A 17010-nucleotide genomic window follows, 5' to 3' on the forward strand; every position below is an offset into this window, starting at 1 on the left:
AAAGTGTTCAGGAAATCCTCTAAAAAACATATATAATGGCCTCATGTGAAAAGTGAAAATATGAAAAAAAAAAATAATTGCTAACACAGGAAGTTAAAGCATTGAAATGATTTGCAGCTTTTATTTAGGATAATTAAGACCTTACACATATCCAGTTTGCCGTTCCCATGGAATACTTTGGTAGCTATTGAATATGTGGCGTTCAAGACGCATTTCGAGTATGTTCTACTTGTTCTACGGATAACCCATAGCCCTCCCCTATATTAATCAATTTTTTTATTTTCTATTCCATCAAAGGCATCTCGAGGACACCAACCCAACGGCCACCTTTGGGCATGGCCGACTCTGCCAACAAGAGGGTATTGGCGGCCTAAAGATTATCACAGCCCGTGGGTATCATTCCAGCTCCTGGCAAGGCCTTGCCATCGGTCTAGAGACCAGCCTGTGGAACACCAACTCGCCTGAGTCGTTGCTCGGTTCCCGCACCTTTTGACAGAGCAGACGAACCTTAGCCTGAACTTTACAAAAATTTGGTTCCAGTCTTTATTAATTAGTTCATTATAACTTTTTCCCTTGAATAGAACATTTTAGGATTGAGTTTCCCTAAAATGTTACAGATGTCCTCCTTCAGGTAGAAACTAGGGTCATAAATTTAGCACTGTAATTCACAGAATAGTCGGAATGCCATGTCTACTTATGACCCTACACATCAGATGTCTATTATACTATTTTGACAACTGTGATTTTTCAATTATTCGTTTCGAGATTTCCCACCAATATATAATATGAGTTCCAAATTTCGACAGTGTGTTGACTGGTTATCTTGTACATATTTCAGTCAGCGTCTCCAAGCGAAACGAGCCGTAGAATTGCTACAGCCTGCCCACTTCCGAAATAACAGAAAAAATCTGAATCCATGATACTATTAGACATCTTAAATGCCATACATTATCGCCTTAAACTTAGACCAGATACGGATGCGTTTCTTTTCATCAAAATATCGAATTTGCAACCGTGATCAATTAATAAACTATGCAAAGAATGATCCGATTCAATATTTTAGATTACGGGATATAGAGAAAATATTTGAAATTATTTCAAGAATTCCCCTTTAACTACCTAGTGGGTACATTCCAGGAAATCGAAAAAGACGCAGTAAGCAGTTCTAAATGCCAAAAGGTTGCTTGCACTCCTAACCCAAAAGAGTTCACGGGGAACATGCAAATATTGTGCATACAAAATTACATCACTGTGCAGTGTACATTATCGCGCTCATAAACCTCCCGTGATAGTGTAGTAACGCTAAAAGATATCACTTCAGCTGATATCCGACGATAGTGAAAAATATCATAAGTCATTGGATAAAAATGAGATGAACTAACGTCAAAACAGCGCTGAAGATAATAAACGCAGACGGCGGTGGTGTCGAGGAATTTCATACTGGGGAAAATAGACGTAATCCATACAATTTTGACGGAGGTCAATGGTACTTGCCTCGCAGTTTTACGTGAAAGCAATAAGAAGAAGAAGAGTTGACGTTTTGTCAAAATATGCCCAAACATGTGCTGAAGTAATGATGACTGTGCACTGTGTGCAGTACCAAGACAGGTCTCGTCGTGTGAAGACATACGGCCGCTACTCGAGAGAGGACATTGCTCTTCACCGAAATTCTTATTATTTGTGTCTGTGAAGCCCATGCCAGCTGAAAATGGCCACCTGTGGCAGTGACTGCTGTTCGAACGGGAGTATATTCGACGAGGTAATTATAATATTCTAGTCTGAACTCTTCAAGTTTCCAAGGGAAGGGATCGGTTTGATAACTCATCTCCCGATACTCTCGCTATTTGCTTTGTCTCTTAGATCTTTTATGCCTTTGGGTGTGTCTGAAAGCTAAAGCAATCGCTGCCTAACCTACCTTAAGTAGCCGAGGCTAAGGTATGCATGCTTGGGGGATGATTTACTTATTTTTGTAAAAATAATTATACCTACAGGACAGCCTACCTAAGGTGACTGGCACATAGCTGCTACGATACACATTTTAGAGGTGACATTTTACTGAAGGTTAGGTTAAACATCCAGTTTAGTCAACATACTTTTACCATGACTATCACACAACTAGTCTTCCCCTTGTGAAATGTGAATCAAAATTCAAGTTTTATAAGTCCTGATTAGAGGGGCAAAAGATGCGTGATGGCAGGCATACCTATTTTGTAGTAGGCTAAACCCCAGAAAAGGTTATACCTATGACATGTTTAGTGGCCCTTGTCAGTGTATTACATAACTTTGTAGCCAAGATGAAATGAGGCAAAAACACTAAACGGAATTGCAGGCTTTGGTTAAATGTGAAAGACCTATTTCATGTAGAATATCCAGAAGACATAGCCTAGAGTGATTAAGTCATTCATATTCATTTGGGTGAGGGCTAGGATTTTCTGGGTTTTAATGGCCTAGACTGTTTTGATATTGAGAGAGATGGAGCATCTCTGGATGACAAGAGATTCCCTATAGAATGGAAGAGAGAGTGCAGGGTCTTTCTAGTCTCCTTCACACTGCAGACCCCCAGCATCTGTGAGTTGTGTTGGTCGGGTGTTATGCAGGGAAGTTAGCTATACGTATTGCGGAGCAAGCTATTCAAAGGCTGCGCTTGGTGAGATTTTCTCTTCTTGCCGTTTCTTTAATAGTGGAGAGGGAAGTTCAGCAGACACTGGTCTATGTACTCATCCAGAGAAGTTGTACATATTTTCTTGGGAAACTGTATGGCTTTTCAACTGCTATTTCATGAAATTTTCATGCTTTATGACCTGTTCTCTTATTTCAGTCAAACCTTCCATTTGTAAATTATTGATATGTTTGCCACATCTCCCATTACAAATGGTTGCGTGGGTTCTGTTTTGCTCTAACTTAATCATACATTTACTGACTTGGGTCTAGATAGCTCATTATGTTAAATGATATGTTCTCCAAAACCCAGAGATTATACGTATGTTAAATGAATTAGAAATATTTTGATGAAAACTGTACAGCATAATGAAAAGAATTTACTTTTTTGAATTGGTACGCTTTGCAGTATGTAGCATTGAAGCACTTAATTAAAAGGGAATTTATACTTGTTCATATACTCTGTAACTGGTGACAGCTAGTAGATTCATGTATGTGATCAGTAAAAATTATAAAATAATCTCGGTTAACTGAGAGGGCTTCAGGATCACTCTACCCTTCCTGTAATCCTGCTGAAAAATTATGTTAATAATAATTACAGGGACACATTCTAACTTGCTTGTAGGCACAGTGTTTGCCTTTGGAACCCCTTTTCCTCTCTATCAGCATTTTTGCTTGAAGGTTTTAAGGGAAGTCTTGTGTACAGTGATGGAAATTTTGAGTGATTAGTATATTTCTTTAAGAAGTTTTTTTAAGAGTAACACATATACATATGGGAGTGACCTCACAAAGCTGCCTATCCAACCCAGTCTGCTGTAGTTTGGAAGGGTAGGATCCTTCAGTCTTGCTGGGTTGGCAGCAATATGGGATTTGGTAGGTTTATAAATTTTAGACATACAAGCCAAGCACTGGGGCAACTGAGGCCATTCAGCTCTTAAAATCAAACGTTAATTTAGCTAAAATTCATCAAAACTATAAATTAAAATAGAAAATGTAAAAAATATATATATATATATAGTCTTTAAGAAGATTTTAATAAACAAATCTGTAAAATTTGAGAAGTTAAATTCTGAAATTAAAATTAATTTTCATTAAGAACAACATTAGTTTACCGATATCACAATTGTTAGAAAATTAAAAAAAACACCATATCACAGTTGTTAAAAAATGTAAAAAATATATTTAGTCTTTAATAAGAATTTAATAAACAAATCTGTTAAATTTGATTGATAAGATAAACTCTGAAATTAAAATTAATTTTCATTAAAAACAACATTAGTTTACTGATATCACAATTGTTATCAAGTACCTCAATTATGGACCTGTCATAGGGTGAGGTAAAGCAGTATGGGAAGGTTCCTCTACCAGAATAGTGGAAAAGACAATGTGCTTAACAGTTCAAGACTGTGGAAAAGCAAGGTGAGGCAAGGTAGCCCTGAGCCGGGGCAAAAAAAAAAAAAAACTGATGACCAGCATTTTACAGTTGAACCTAGTACGCATGTACTGTATTTAAAAAAATAAAATTTGTTCATGAAACTTACTTGTCAGATATATATATAGCTGTATTCTCCGAAGTCCGACAGTATACTCCAAAGTCCGACAGAATTTCAAAACTTTTGACACACACAGTGGGAGATCAGGTGGTTAGTACCCAGCGGCGGGTATCAGGAACCATTCCCATTTTCTATTCAGATTTTTTCTGTCGCCGGTACTGACAACACCTGTTTTCAGTACCTCCGTCTTAGGATTTTGTAAACTTCATTGCCGCTTAAGCATCTGATTGTCTTTTGGTTTATTGGCTTGGATTTGTGGCTAGGCATACGCTATCGTGGATTGATTTGAATTTGGCTTTGACTGTTCTTTGGATAAGATGTCTGGATCTAGTTCTGCTAGTGTGTTGTGTGCGAGGGTGTAAGGTGAGGCTACCGAAAGCTTCGGTAGACCCTCACTCAGTATGCACGAGGGGTAGGGGGCATGTTTGTTTGTTGGATGATCGATGTAAGGAGTGTAAGTGTTTGCCTGATTCCGAATGGAAGACGTATGATTCGTATGTACGCAAGTTAGAGCGTGACAGAATCAGGAGGTCTTCCTCCAGGAGTGCTTCAGTGAGCAGAAGTCAGGGTAGTGATATGTCACCTGCTAACCCTTCTGTAGACTTTGTTTTACCTAACCCTGTGGTGTTGCCTTCGGGCCCTGAGGTTGTGTCTGCGGAAGGTAATGCCCTTTCTGTTATTATGGAGTTTATCCGTAACTTGGAGTCTAAAGTGCTCGCTCTCCAATCTAGTGTTGTGAAGTGTGGTGATGGTGTTAGTGCCCCTAGTGTTGTGGAGGGGGCGTCAGATCGGCCCTATAATGCCTCTAGATCTAGACCTCTGTCGGACTCCCAGGACAAAGGGAGTGGGCAAGTCGAAAGCCGAAGGAGGGTTACGGGGACTCCCCACCGATCTGGCGTCCCTTTGGCAGGACCTGTTGATGCTTCCCAGGCTGTCAAGGATCGTGCACGGGCACGAATCCTAAAGGATTGCTTCTCGTCCTCCGAGGCGTCCTCCCCGCACAGGGGTTGGAGCTCTCGGAAGGACTCTCGTCCTCTCAAGAGAAGTTTTAGAGAAGAGGACGCCTCACGTCCTCTTTCTCGACCTGCGTTACAGTCGTCGCCTGAATGTTTCGACGCCTTTCCCCCCAGAAGAGGACCAGGACGTCATCGGAGGATGACGCTTTTGAGCGCCCCAGTTGCTCTAAGGTTGTTCCTGTGAGAAGGAAGAAGGCGTCCCCTCGCCCCTCGTCTTCTCACAGGATCAGCCCTTCACCTGATCGGGAATCTTCTCCATCTAAGAAGATTCTCCTTGACATGCAGCAGCAGTTGGCCTCGTTTTTCGCCAAGAGGGAGGCAGAGCCCCGTCGCCGCAGGAAGGATTCGAGGCTGCCTATCAAGAGGTCCAGGCAGTCCCCATCTCCTTCTCCTCGTTCGTCACCCTCCTCTGCTTCGTCGCCTTCTAGATCCCGTTTACCTCCCCAGCGATTATGTAGAAGTGTCGATGAACGTCATGCAGGATGCTCTCTAGACCGTAAGGCTCGTCTTGGCGACGATCGCCGTACTTCTTGCTACGAAGCTCCTCGCGCTCTTCTTCCTGACGCTCGTTGTACTGCTCACCAGGATGCCTCTCAGGCTGCTCGCGTTGACGCTTCTGTTGCTACTGCGTTCCGTCAGGACGCTTTTCAGGACGCTTGTCGCTCTGTTCACCAAGACGCTCTTCAGGACGCTCGCAAGGACGATCTTCAGGACGCTCAGCAGGATGCACCTTTAGCGGATCATCGGAAAGCTTCAGAGTTTGTCGGCAAGGATACCCGACCTTGTTCTTTGGACCCTTCTTCAGATAGGAGATCCCTTTTGCGAGCTGGGCCTCAAGGTTTAATTGCTTTGCGGTCTTTTAAGGACTCTTCTGTTGCTCCTGTGGATGAGGGAGAGTCTTCGGGTGAGTCGCAGCCTGCGGATGAAGAGGAGCCTGCTTCGTCTTCATCATCGGATTACAAGGTTTTGGCCCGCCTTTTGAAGGATTTGTTTGGCGACAAGTTTCAGCCCTCGGCCCTCGCTCTCCTCCTTCGCAGTTTGCTTCGTTGAAGACGAGGAAAGCGCCTGGCTTCATCAAGATGGCCACTTCGCTCTTTACGAAGAGAGCTTTCAAGAGAATCCATGACTGGATGGACTACAGGAAGGCCCAAGGCAAGACTTCCTTTGCCCTACCTCCAGTGAGGTTAAGCGGAAGGGCGGGCATTTGGTACGAGACGGGAGAGGAAGCTGGTTTGAGAGTTCCTTCCTCTTCCCAGGGGGACTTTGCCAGCCTGGTAGACGCTCCTAGGAGGTCTCTCCTGTCCTCTGCAAAGGTTTCCTGGACGCTTTCAGTTAGACCATCATCTGAAAGGGCTGTTCAGGACGATGGAGGTCTTTAACTTCCTAGATTGGTGTTTGGGAGCCCTGGACCTGCAGTCTCGGAATCCGGACTCTCTTTCGCTTGAGGAGAGCCTGTATGGATAAGGCAGTCAGGGATGGTTCTGATGAGCTGGCCTCCCACTTTTCTACAGGGCTTCTTAAGAAGAGAGCCTTATACTGCAATTTCATGGCAAAGTCGGTGTCTCCTTCTCAGAGGGCAGAGTTGCTGTTCGCCCCTCTATCTAGCCATCTCTTCCCGCAGTCGATGGTAAAGGATTTAGCAGTCAGCCTTCAGGAAAAGGCGACCCAAGACATCCTGGCTCAGTCTTCCAGATGTCCTGCAGCCCATCCTACAACTCCTCTTGCTCAGGCTTCCTCGAGAGCGTCTCCTCGAGGAAGAGGTCTCTCTAGAGGCAAAACCCCTTCCAAACCCAGGGGTAAGAAGTGACGCGTCGGGCCTTCAGACGCCTGTCGGAGCAAGGCTCTTATCCTTTGCAGAAGCATGGAAAATAAGAGGGATGGAGAGCTGGTCCCTCGAAATCATCGAAAGAGGATACAAGATCCCATTCCTCAAAACTCCATTGTTGAGCACGAAGCCCATAGATCTGTCGCCCTCCTACCAACCTGCGAAGCAACAGATTCTGTTCGATCTGCTCGAGCAAATGCTCGAGAAGAGAGCTGTAGAACAGGTTCTAGCACTAGAATCCCCAGGCTTCTACAACAGGTTGTTCCTGGTACCGAAGCAGTCTGGGGGATTGAGACCTGTCCTGGACGTCAGCAGGCTGAACCTTTTTGTCAAGAAGGACAAATTCAAGATGGAAACGTCTCAGTCTGTTCTAGGAGCCTTAAGACCAGGTGACTGGATGGTTTCTTTAGACCTCCAAGATGCCTACTTTCACGTCCCGATCCATCCTCAGTCAAGGAAGTATCTGAGGTTTGTCTTAAAGGGACAGGTCTTTCAATTCAGAGCTCTCTGCTTCGGGCTAAGCACAGCACCGATGGTTTTTACGCTTCCCATGAGGAATGTGGTGAAATGGCTTCACCTCTCAAGGATAAGAGTCTCGCTTTACCTGGACGATTGGCTCATTCTATCATCGTCGGAGTCGAGGTGTCTGGAGGACCTTCATACGACACTGCAATTGACGAAGGCCCTAGGACTTCTGGTAAACTTCGAAAAGTCCCATCTGATCCCTACGCAGTCACATCGTGTATCTGGGGATTCAGATGGATTCAGTGGCTTTTCGAGCTTTTCCATCCCTGGAACGTCAGCAGAACTGCTTAGAAAAAGTGTCAGCCTTCTTGGGGAAGGAAACATGCTCAGTGAGGGAATGGATGAGTCTGCTGGGGACCATTTCCTCGCTGGAGAAGTTTGTTTCCCTGGGGAGACTGCACCTCAGACCACTCCAGTTTTCCTGTCGGAGAACTGGAAAAACAAGGAAGATCTGGATGTGACTCTGAACATCTCTCAGTCGGTCAAGGATCGCCTAAATTGGTGGCGCAATCCCGTAAAGCTGGCAGAAGGTGTGTCTCTCAGCCCTCTGAGCCCCGACCTAGTGTTGTTTTCCGATGCGTCCACTGCGGGTTGGGGAGCAACACTGGGAAAGGAAGAAGTGTCAGGCATCTGGAGAGGAGAACAGATGTCCTGGCACATAAATCTAAAAGAATTGGAAGCAATTCGGTTGGCTCTCCAGTTCTTCAAAGAACGAGTCTTTGGCCGACTTGTCCAGATCAACTCGGACAATACCACAGCTCTCGCGTATATCAAGAAGCAGGGAGGAACACACTCTCGGTCCCTGTTCAAGTTAGCGAGAGAGATCCTGCTGTGGGCGCAAGCACGGAACGTAACGATCCTGACGAGGTTCGTTGCAGGAGTTCAGAACGTCCGTGCGAATCTTCTCAGTCGTCTGCAGCAACTGCTTACGACCGAGTGGACTCTTCACCTAGAAGTATGTCACGAGTTGTGGAGGCTATGGGGACGTCCCTTAGTAGATCTCTTCGCAATATCGAAGACGAAGAGGCTTCCTCTATACTGCTCCCCTGTTCTCGATCCGGGAGCAGTAGCGATAGACGCCATCCTATGGGATTGGACGGGGATGGACGTCTACGCCTTTCCCCCGTTCAAACTCTTGGGAGAAGTGATCAGGAAGTTTGCGGCGTCAGAGGGAGTGAGGATGATGCTGATCGCCCCGTTTTGGCCTTCGAGCGACTGGTTCACAGAGGTCATGTCCTTCCTAGTGGACTTCCCAAGGACCCTGCCCGGGAGAGTCGATCTACTCAAACAGCCCCACTCCGAGAGGTACCACAAAAACCTCTCCGCTCTGAGTCTGACTGCGTTCAGACTGTCGAGAAGTTGGCCAGAGCGAGAGGTTTTTCAAGACTAGTGGCAAGAGCTATTGCCAATGCAAGGAGAGCTTCCTCTCTTGCAGTGTACCAATCGAAGTGGGCCGTCTTCAGGAGATGATGCAGGAAGAAGGGCATTTCCTCCACCACGACCTCTGTGAATCAGATTGCTGACTTCCTCCTTCATCTGAGGAAAGTTGATAAGCTGGCGGTCCCAACTGTTAGAGGATACAAGAGTATGTTGTCGACGGTCTTTAGACATAGAGGTTTAGATCTGTTGAACAACAAAGACCTTCACGATCTTTAAAGGTCTTGAAACCTCTAAAGTGGCTCAACCAAAGATTCCGTCATGGAACTTAGATGTAGTGTTGAAGTTCCTGATGTCGAGTCCTTTCGAACCTTTACATTCTGCATCTTTAAAGGACGTGACCGGGAAGGCTATTTTTCTAACCGCTCTAGCTACAGCAAAGAGGGTTAGCGAGGTTCAAGCCATCAGTAAACATATAGGCTTTAGGGGACATAATGCGGTATGTTCCTTAAGCCCTTCGTTCTTAGCCAAGAATGAAAACCCGTCCAACCCTTGGCTCAAGAGCTTCGAGATCAAGGGGATAGCAGAAATTATTGGGCAAGAACCAGAGAGAGTCCTGTGCCCTGTCAGGGCTCTCAAGTTTTATTTAGAAAAAACGAAAGAGAGTCGAGGTCCTTCGGACAATCTGTGGTGTTCCGTCAAGAGACCAGACTTACCTATGTCGAAGAACGCACTGGCGTTCTTTTTAAGGAGTACCATCAAGGAGGCTCATTTGTCCTGTCGAGATGGTGATCTTGGACTTTTAAGAGTTAATGCTCACGAGGTGAGGGCCATCGCAACCTCGGTGGCATTTCAAAAGAACATGGCACTCAGTGACATCCTGGGCACCACCTTTTGGCAAAGCAACTCTGTGTTCGCTTCACACTACCTGTGGGATGTGAAGACGACATATGAGAACTGCTGCTTGCTAGGGCCATACATTTCCGCAGACACAATCTTGGGGGCAGGAAGTAGCACTCATCCTATCCTGTAGAAAATGGTTAGGAGAGTTTTTAATTTTATTGTATTGGTTTTTGGTTCGGCCGCCAAAGGCGGACTTCCCATTCTTTAGCCTAAGTTATGTGGGATTAACTTTTGATAGGCTTGGTCAGGTGGTGGTTTTTGGCTTCGTTGCCCTCATAGTATGGTCAATATGGTCTAGTCATATTGTGGTCACGCCCCCGTTGACAGAACATCTAGAACTCACCAGCTATACAGGTCACTCACTACCTTGCTGGAGACTCTAGTAAAGCAGAAGCAGACTTAAGTGACAGTAATCACGAAGTCAGCTATGCTAACAGGTAAGGAACCAAGATGTCAATCATCTGCATGTAATTTGTTTCCTAAATCCTATTCTGTTTCTTTCCACCTCCAATGGTGGGATTCTGCTATATATATATATCTGACAGGTAAGTTTCATGAACAAAATGATATTGTTATGATACAATAAAGTTTGTTCATACTTACCTGGCAGATATATATAATCAAGTACCCACCCACCTCCCCTCAGGAGACAGTGGCACTAGAAAATCTGAATAGAAAATGGGAATGGTTCCTGATACCCGCCTCCCAGCGGCAGGAATGGGTACTAACCACCTGATCTCCCACTGTGTGTGTCGAAAGTTTTGAAATTCTATCGGACTTCGGAGAATACAGCTATATATATATCTGCCAGGTAAGTATGAACAAACTTTATTGTATCATAACAATATCATTTTTGTACATTCAACTTCCCTGTCAGATATATACTTAGCTATAGATTCCGTCGTCCCCGACAGAAATTCGAATTTTGCGGCACACACTACAGGTAGGTCAGGTGATCTACCGCCCTGCCGCTAGGAACCATTCCCGTTTTCTAATTAGATTTTCTCTGTCGCCGGTACCATCAACATCGTTGTTGGTTCCTCCTGACTTGATTTTCGTGTTTCATTGCCGTTGATCTTCTAGATTGTCTTATTTGGTGACGTATTGGATCTTTGGCTGGGCATACGCTTTTGTGGACTGTTATTTGGATTTGGATTTGGATTTTTCTCAAAATGTCGGACTCTAACTATGCGGTTAGAAGATGTGTGAATGAGGGTTGTGTGGTGAGGCTACCGAAAGCTTCGGTAGACCCTCACACTGTTTGCAAGCGGTGTAGGGATAATGAATGCTCTATAACTAACACCTGTAATGAATGTGTAGATATGAATGAGGAAGAATGGAAGACTCTAAGTTAGTGTAGCACCTAATCCTCAAGTTATAATTGCTTCATCATGTACAACAAAGACTGCAAACCCTTCATCGGAAATTGCAGATCTAAAACCTGCCCTCAAGAGGATGGAGCTTCAAATGCAAGCTCTGCAAGGTAAGCACAGTGAAGTGGAGAGTGACGTGAGTGTCTTCAGTGTAGTGGAGGGTGCATCTGATCGGCTCTGTCTCGCTCCCAGGCCTAGACCTCTTCCAAGCTCCCAGGCCCAGAGGAGAAGTAATGTCGACAGCCTTACGGAGGTTATGGAGAATCCCCACCGATCAGACGTCCCCTCGGCAGGATCTGTTGCGCCCCAGACTGCCAAGGATAGCTATAGGAAAAGCATCCTCAAAGAGTTCGGATGATCTTTCACTCCCGTTGAAAAGGAGTTGGAAAGCGCCTACTTTGGATTCGAGCCCAGAACGTTTTCCGGAAGATTCTCCATGCGAGAGGAAGAGATCTAAGAGTGCCCTCATTGCACCGGCTCTCAACTCAGAGTCTCCTTCATCCTCTAGACATCCTTCCCCGCTCCCGGATAGGGAGAAGGAGGATACGGCTACAAAGATTCTCCTAAAAATGCAGGAGCAGATCTCCTCATTAGTAGGGGTTCTAAAAAAGGATACTCCTCGAAGAAAAGACTCTTTCCTTCCGGTAAAGAGATTTACTCGAAGGACAGACATATCTGGCTCCAAGCTCTTCTTCTCTACTCCTCGGACGAAAATCAGGTGAAAAGCGCCAGAAGCGCCAGCCAGGCGCAATGTGCCACAAGCACCAGAAGCTCCAGTTTGGCGCAATGTGCCAGAAGCGCCAGCCTGACGCAATGCGCCAGAAGCGCCAGCCAGGCGCAATGCGCCGCAAGTGCCAGAATCACCAGCCTGGCGCAATGCGCCAGAAGCGCCATCCAGGCGCCACAGGCGCTAACCAAATGGCAGGCACCAGGGCCTTCCTCTTCTAATAGAGAGATAGTGATTAACCGAGAAGCTTCTTATAGCTTTGTACAGGATCAGCCTTCTCCTGGCAGGGACTCTAGATGTCGCACAGGCGGCCGTAGCCCCTGTCAGGATGGCTCTGGTTCTGTTAGAAGTGTTTCGCAAGGACATCCCTCTACTGGCAAGGGCACAAGATGTCGCACAGGCAGCCGTCGCCCTTGTCAGGAAGGAGACAAGGAGAGAGTTTTTTTTTTGCAGGATCAGCCTCCCCTGGCAAGGACGCAAGATGTCGCACAGGCGGCCGTCGCCCTTACCAGGATGGCTCGGATACTGCGAGAAACCCTTCACCTAGCGAAAAGAGACGCTCTTCTTCGGTTGATCGCTCCTCCCCCATCAGGATTGAACATGAACATGAGCTTGAAGACGTTTTGGACTCAGAAGCTCATACGGGGGCGGGCCTCTCAGATTATAAAACTTTAGCAGCCCTTTTAGTGCAAGAGTTCGGAGATTCTCTGAGTCCTGCCGCACCTCCGTAAGCACAAAGATCTCGAAATCATCCTCCTTCTTGAAGATGCGGCCGACCATTTCCATGAAGAAAGCTTTGCGGTCTTTTGGAAATTGGCTTAAATCCAAGGAGGAGGCTGGAAAGACTGTCTTTGCCTGCCCCCCCCTACAAACTATCGGGGAGGAGAGGCATTTGGTATGAGACAGGAGAATTGATGGGTCTGGCTCTCCCTGCTTCGGCTGAGGCAGACTTCTCAACACTTGTGGACTTGTCGAGGAGACAGGCGTTGTCATCTGCAAAAATCACTTGGGGAATGTCGGAAATGGACCATCTCCCCAAGGGATTATTCCATGTCTTGGAAGTATTTAACTTTCTAGACTGGTCCCTTGGGGCTTTGGCCAGGAAGACGCAGGATACTGACTTTCTGAGCCCCGAAGTCCTACATAGTTTTTGTCATGTATGGACAAGGCAGTCCAGGACGGATCTGGGGAAGTGGCCTCCCTTTTTGGAGCAGGGATTCTCAAGAAGAGGGCTTTATTCAGCTCCTTCCTCACGAAAGCAGTCTCACCTATTCAAAGGTCGTCCCTGCTTTTCGCTCCGCTTTCGAACCAGCTGTTTCCTTCTCCGTTAGTGAGAGACATTTCTCATTCACTTACTGAGAATGCCACTCAAGATCTGCTGGTCCAATCAGCAAAGAAAGCGAGGCCATCCGTTCCTGCTTCGAAGAAGGAGACACTTAACCCTCAGCCGCCCTTTCGAGGGAGTTCGTCTTCTCGATCCTCCTCTAAAAAGAGAGGAATGGAAAAAAAGAGGTAGGTCTTTGTTCAGACCAATTAAGAAGACAGAATGACGTACCAGTCCTCCAAGCACCGGTAGGAGCCAGACTTCTGAAATTTTCAGAGGAATGGACAGTGAGAGAGGCAGACACCTGGTCCCTCTCCATCGTGAAAAAAGGATATCGCATCCCCTTTCGAGACAGGCCTCCCTTGACGACAACCCCGAAGGAACTGTCTGCGAAGTACAAGGACCCTGTCAAGAGAGAAACTTTATTGCATCTTGTAGACCAAATGTTAGAAAAGGAGGCCATCGAATTGGTTCTGGACCCACACTCCCAGGGCTTCTACAACCGACTTTTCCTGGTTCCGAAGTCCTCGGGGGGATGGAGGCCAGTACTAGATGTGAGCGCACTGAACCGATTCGTAGAGAAGACAACATTCTCTATTTTAACTTCCAACTTGGTTCTTGCGGCTCTTCGTCCCGGAGATTGGATGGTCTCCCTGGATCTACAAGACGCTTATTTTCATGTCCCCCTGCATCCTTCATCGAGGAAATATCTTCGCTTCATGATGCAGGGCAGGATATTTCAGTTCAGGGCCTTGTGCTTCGGTCTGTCTACAGCTCCTCAAGTGTTCACGAGCCTGATGAGGAACATGGCGCGATGGCTACATCTGAAAGGGGTAAGCATATCTCTTTACCTGGACGATTGGCTCATAAGAGCAAAATCGAAACGTCAGTGTTTGGAGGATCTGGAAACAACATTAGAACTGGTACAATCACTCGGACTGCTCGTGAACCTCGAGAAGTCACAGGTGATCCCCAGTCAAAACATGGTCTATCTGGGGATTCAGATGGATTCTCTGGGTTTTCGAGTGTTTCCGTCGCAAGAGAGAATTGCTCGAGGCTTGGAAAAAGTCTTGACCTTCTTAGGGAAAGAACGAAGCTCAGCGAGGGAATGGCTCAGCCTCTTGGGTACCCTTTCATCGCTGGAGCAGTTTGTTTCCCTAGGAAGGCTCAGCCTCAGACCTCTGCAGTTCTATCTTCGAAGAATGTGGGATCGGAGGACAGGAGAACTGTCGGATTCGTTTCCCATTCAACCGGAGATACTCACCTGAAGTGGTGGTTAACCCCTCTAAGAAGAAACGAAGGAGTGTCCCTCTCAATTCGGAACCCGCTCCTAGTGTTGTTTTCCGACGCCTCGGAAACAGGATAGGGAGCAACATTGGGAACGAAAGAAGTGTCAGGCACCTGGACAAAAGAACAGGTGGCATGGCATATCAATGCGAAGGAACTTCTGGCTATCCATCTAGCCCTGAAGTACTTCGAATCGGAAGTCAGAGGCGTGGTAGTCCAAGTCAACTCGGACAATACCACAGCTCTGGCGTACATCCGAAAACAGGGAGGGACTCACTCTTTCTCACTTTACAAGATTGCAAGAGCTCTGTTGACCTGGGCGGAGAAAAGGGCATAGTACTCCTAACAAGATTCGTGCAGGGAGCGAAAAATGTAAGAGTAGACAGGCTGAGCAGGAAGAACCAGGTCCTTCCAACAGAGTGGACGCTCCACTTAGAAGTCTGCCAGAAACTCTGGTCCCTCTGGGGGAAACCTCAGATAGACCTGTTTGCAACGTTCCTCTCCAGGAGGATGGACAACTTCTGCTCCTTGGAGGAAGACCCCAGAGCCATAGCGATCGATGCTCTCCTCATGGACTGGTCAGGCATAGACGCTTATGCTTTTCCCCCATTCAAATTGCTGGGGGAAGTACTAAGGAAATTTGCATCATCAAAGGGAACAAGACTAACTCTCATCGCTCCCTTTTGGCTTGCTCGAGACTGGTTCACAGAGGTACTGGAATGGACGGTGGACTTCCCCAGATCTCTTCCCGAAAGGACAGATCTGCTCAAACAACCCCACTTCGAGAGGTTCCACAAAAACCTCCCCGCTCTCTCCCTGACTGCCTTTCGACTATCAAAAGACTTGTCAGAGCGAGAGGCTTTTCTCGGAAAGCTGCAAGCGCAATTGCTAGGGCCCGCAGGTCCTCTACTCTGTGGGTCTATCAATCGAAGTGGGAAGTCTTCCGTAGATGGTGTAGGTCGAAGAAGCTGTCCTCATCCAGTACCTCTGTAACCGACGTAGCCGATTTTCTTCTCTTCTTAAGGGAAGAATCTAAATTGGCTGTTTCCACTATAAAAGGATATAGGAGCATGCTCTCTGCTGTATTCAGGAATAGGGGCCTGAACATAGAAGAAAATAAGGATCTTCATGATCTCATAAGGTCCTTCGAGACCACCAAAACGAGATCATCTCTCCCTCCGAGTTGGAACCTAGATGTAGTCCTCAAGTTCCTCACTTCAGACAGGTTCGAACCTCCGAATAAAGCCTCGTTTAGAGATCTCACGAGGAATTGCATATTTCTACTGGCCCTCGCAACTGCCAAGAGGGTCAGTGAATTGCATGTATTGGACTCTCCGGTGGGATTTAAGGAAGATTCTGCAGTGGTCTCATTCCAACATCTGTTTCTGGCAAAAAACGAGAACCCTTCTAAACCTTGGCCTAGAAGCTTCGAAGTCAAGGGACTCTCTCCTCTTGTAGGTAGAGAGTTAGAAAGGTCTCTCTGCCCAGTCAGAGCACTGAAGTTTTATCTTAAAAAGAAGAGTCAACTTCAGGGATGCCGCCAGAGCCTCTGGTGCGCAGTATGGGACCCAAAGAGACCCATGTCAAAGAACGCACTAGCGTTCTTTGTTAGGAATGTGATAACAGAGGCTCACATGAAGTGCCAAGAGGACTCCTTAAAGCTGCTTAGGGTTAAAGCACATGAAGTTCGTGCAGTTGCAACTTCCCTTTCTTTTAGCAAGAATATGTCTATGAAAGACATTTTAGCAGCAACGTATTGGAGATGCAACTCGGTGTTTGCTTCCCATTACTTGAAGGATGTCAGAGTAACATACGAAAAATGTTTTTCTCTTGGTCCTTACATATCAGCGGATACTGTGCTGGGACAGGGAGCTGATACTGATCCTTAAATAGTTTGTTTTTATTGGTGTATATTGTAACAAATGTGGTGTTGAGTTTTTAGGGTTGTTTGAAAGGATGTTGGGGGATAACTCCTTTCAATCTTAGTACTAACCCCGGAGCTAGGATCAGGTGATCGGGTTCAGTGTTGTGCTCCTTGATAATGCCGTTAGGCAAGGTGTTTTGTCATGTAAGTGGATAGGACCCCTTTGACAAAGATCCTAAGGTTCTGTCGAGTAAGTGGATAAGACCCCTTTGACAGACCAACAAGAACTCTTAGCATGAGGTCACTACCTCGCTGAGGCTCTTGAGGCGATGCAGGCTCCTAGGCAGTAGCCATGAAGTCTTTCGCTAACACAGGTAGGAACCAAGGTTTTTTAATTATTACCTACAACGTATGTTGTTTACCTGTCTATTCAGTAAATAGCTGTCTCTTACCCTCCGCCAAAGGTGCCAATCAGCTAAGTATATATCTGACAGGGAAGTTGAATGTACAAAAATGATATTGTTATGATACAATAAAGTTTTGTACATACTTACCTGGTAAGTATGTACAATTAAATG

General features: G+C 46.2%; 1 protein-coding gene across 2 annotated transcripts in view; it reads left to right on the forward strand.

Moving 5' to 3' along the window:
• The first annotated feature begins 1212 nt into the window (after window positions 1-1212).
• LOC135216867 (glutathione synthetase-like) overlaps window positions 1213-17010 on the forward strand; it is a 121244-nt gene continuing 105446 nt past the window's right edge. Inside the window, exon 1 of one of the 2 annotated variants that reach the window (XM_064252380.1) lies at window positions 1213-1759. In XM_064252380.1, coding sequence (XP_064108450.1) covers window positions 1709-1759 — 51 coding nt within the window. In that variant the 5' untranslated portion in view covers window positions 1213-1708. The remainder of the gene's footprint in view (window positions 1760-17010) is intronic. The other variant, XM_064252381.1, reaches the window with a different exon arrangement.

The sequence above is a fragment of the Macrobrachium nipponense genome, chromosome 6 (assembly GCF_015104395.2).
Source record: "Macrobrachium nipponense isolate FS-2020 chromosome 6, ASM1510439v2, whole genome shotgun sequence".
In the NCBI taxonomy this organism is placed as follows: Eukaryota; Metazoa; Arthropoda; class Malacostraca; order Decapoda; family Palaemonidae; genus Macrobrachium; species Macrobrachium nipponense.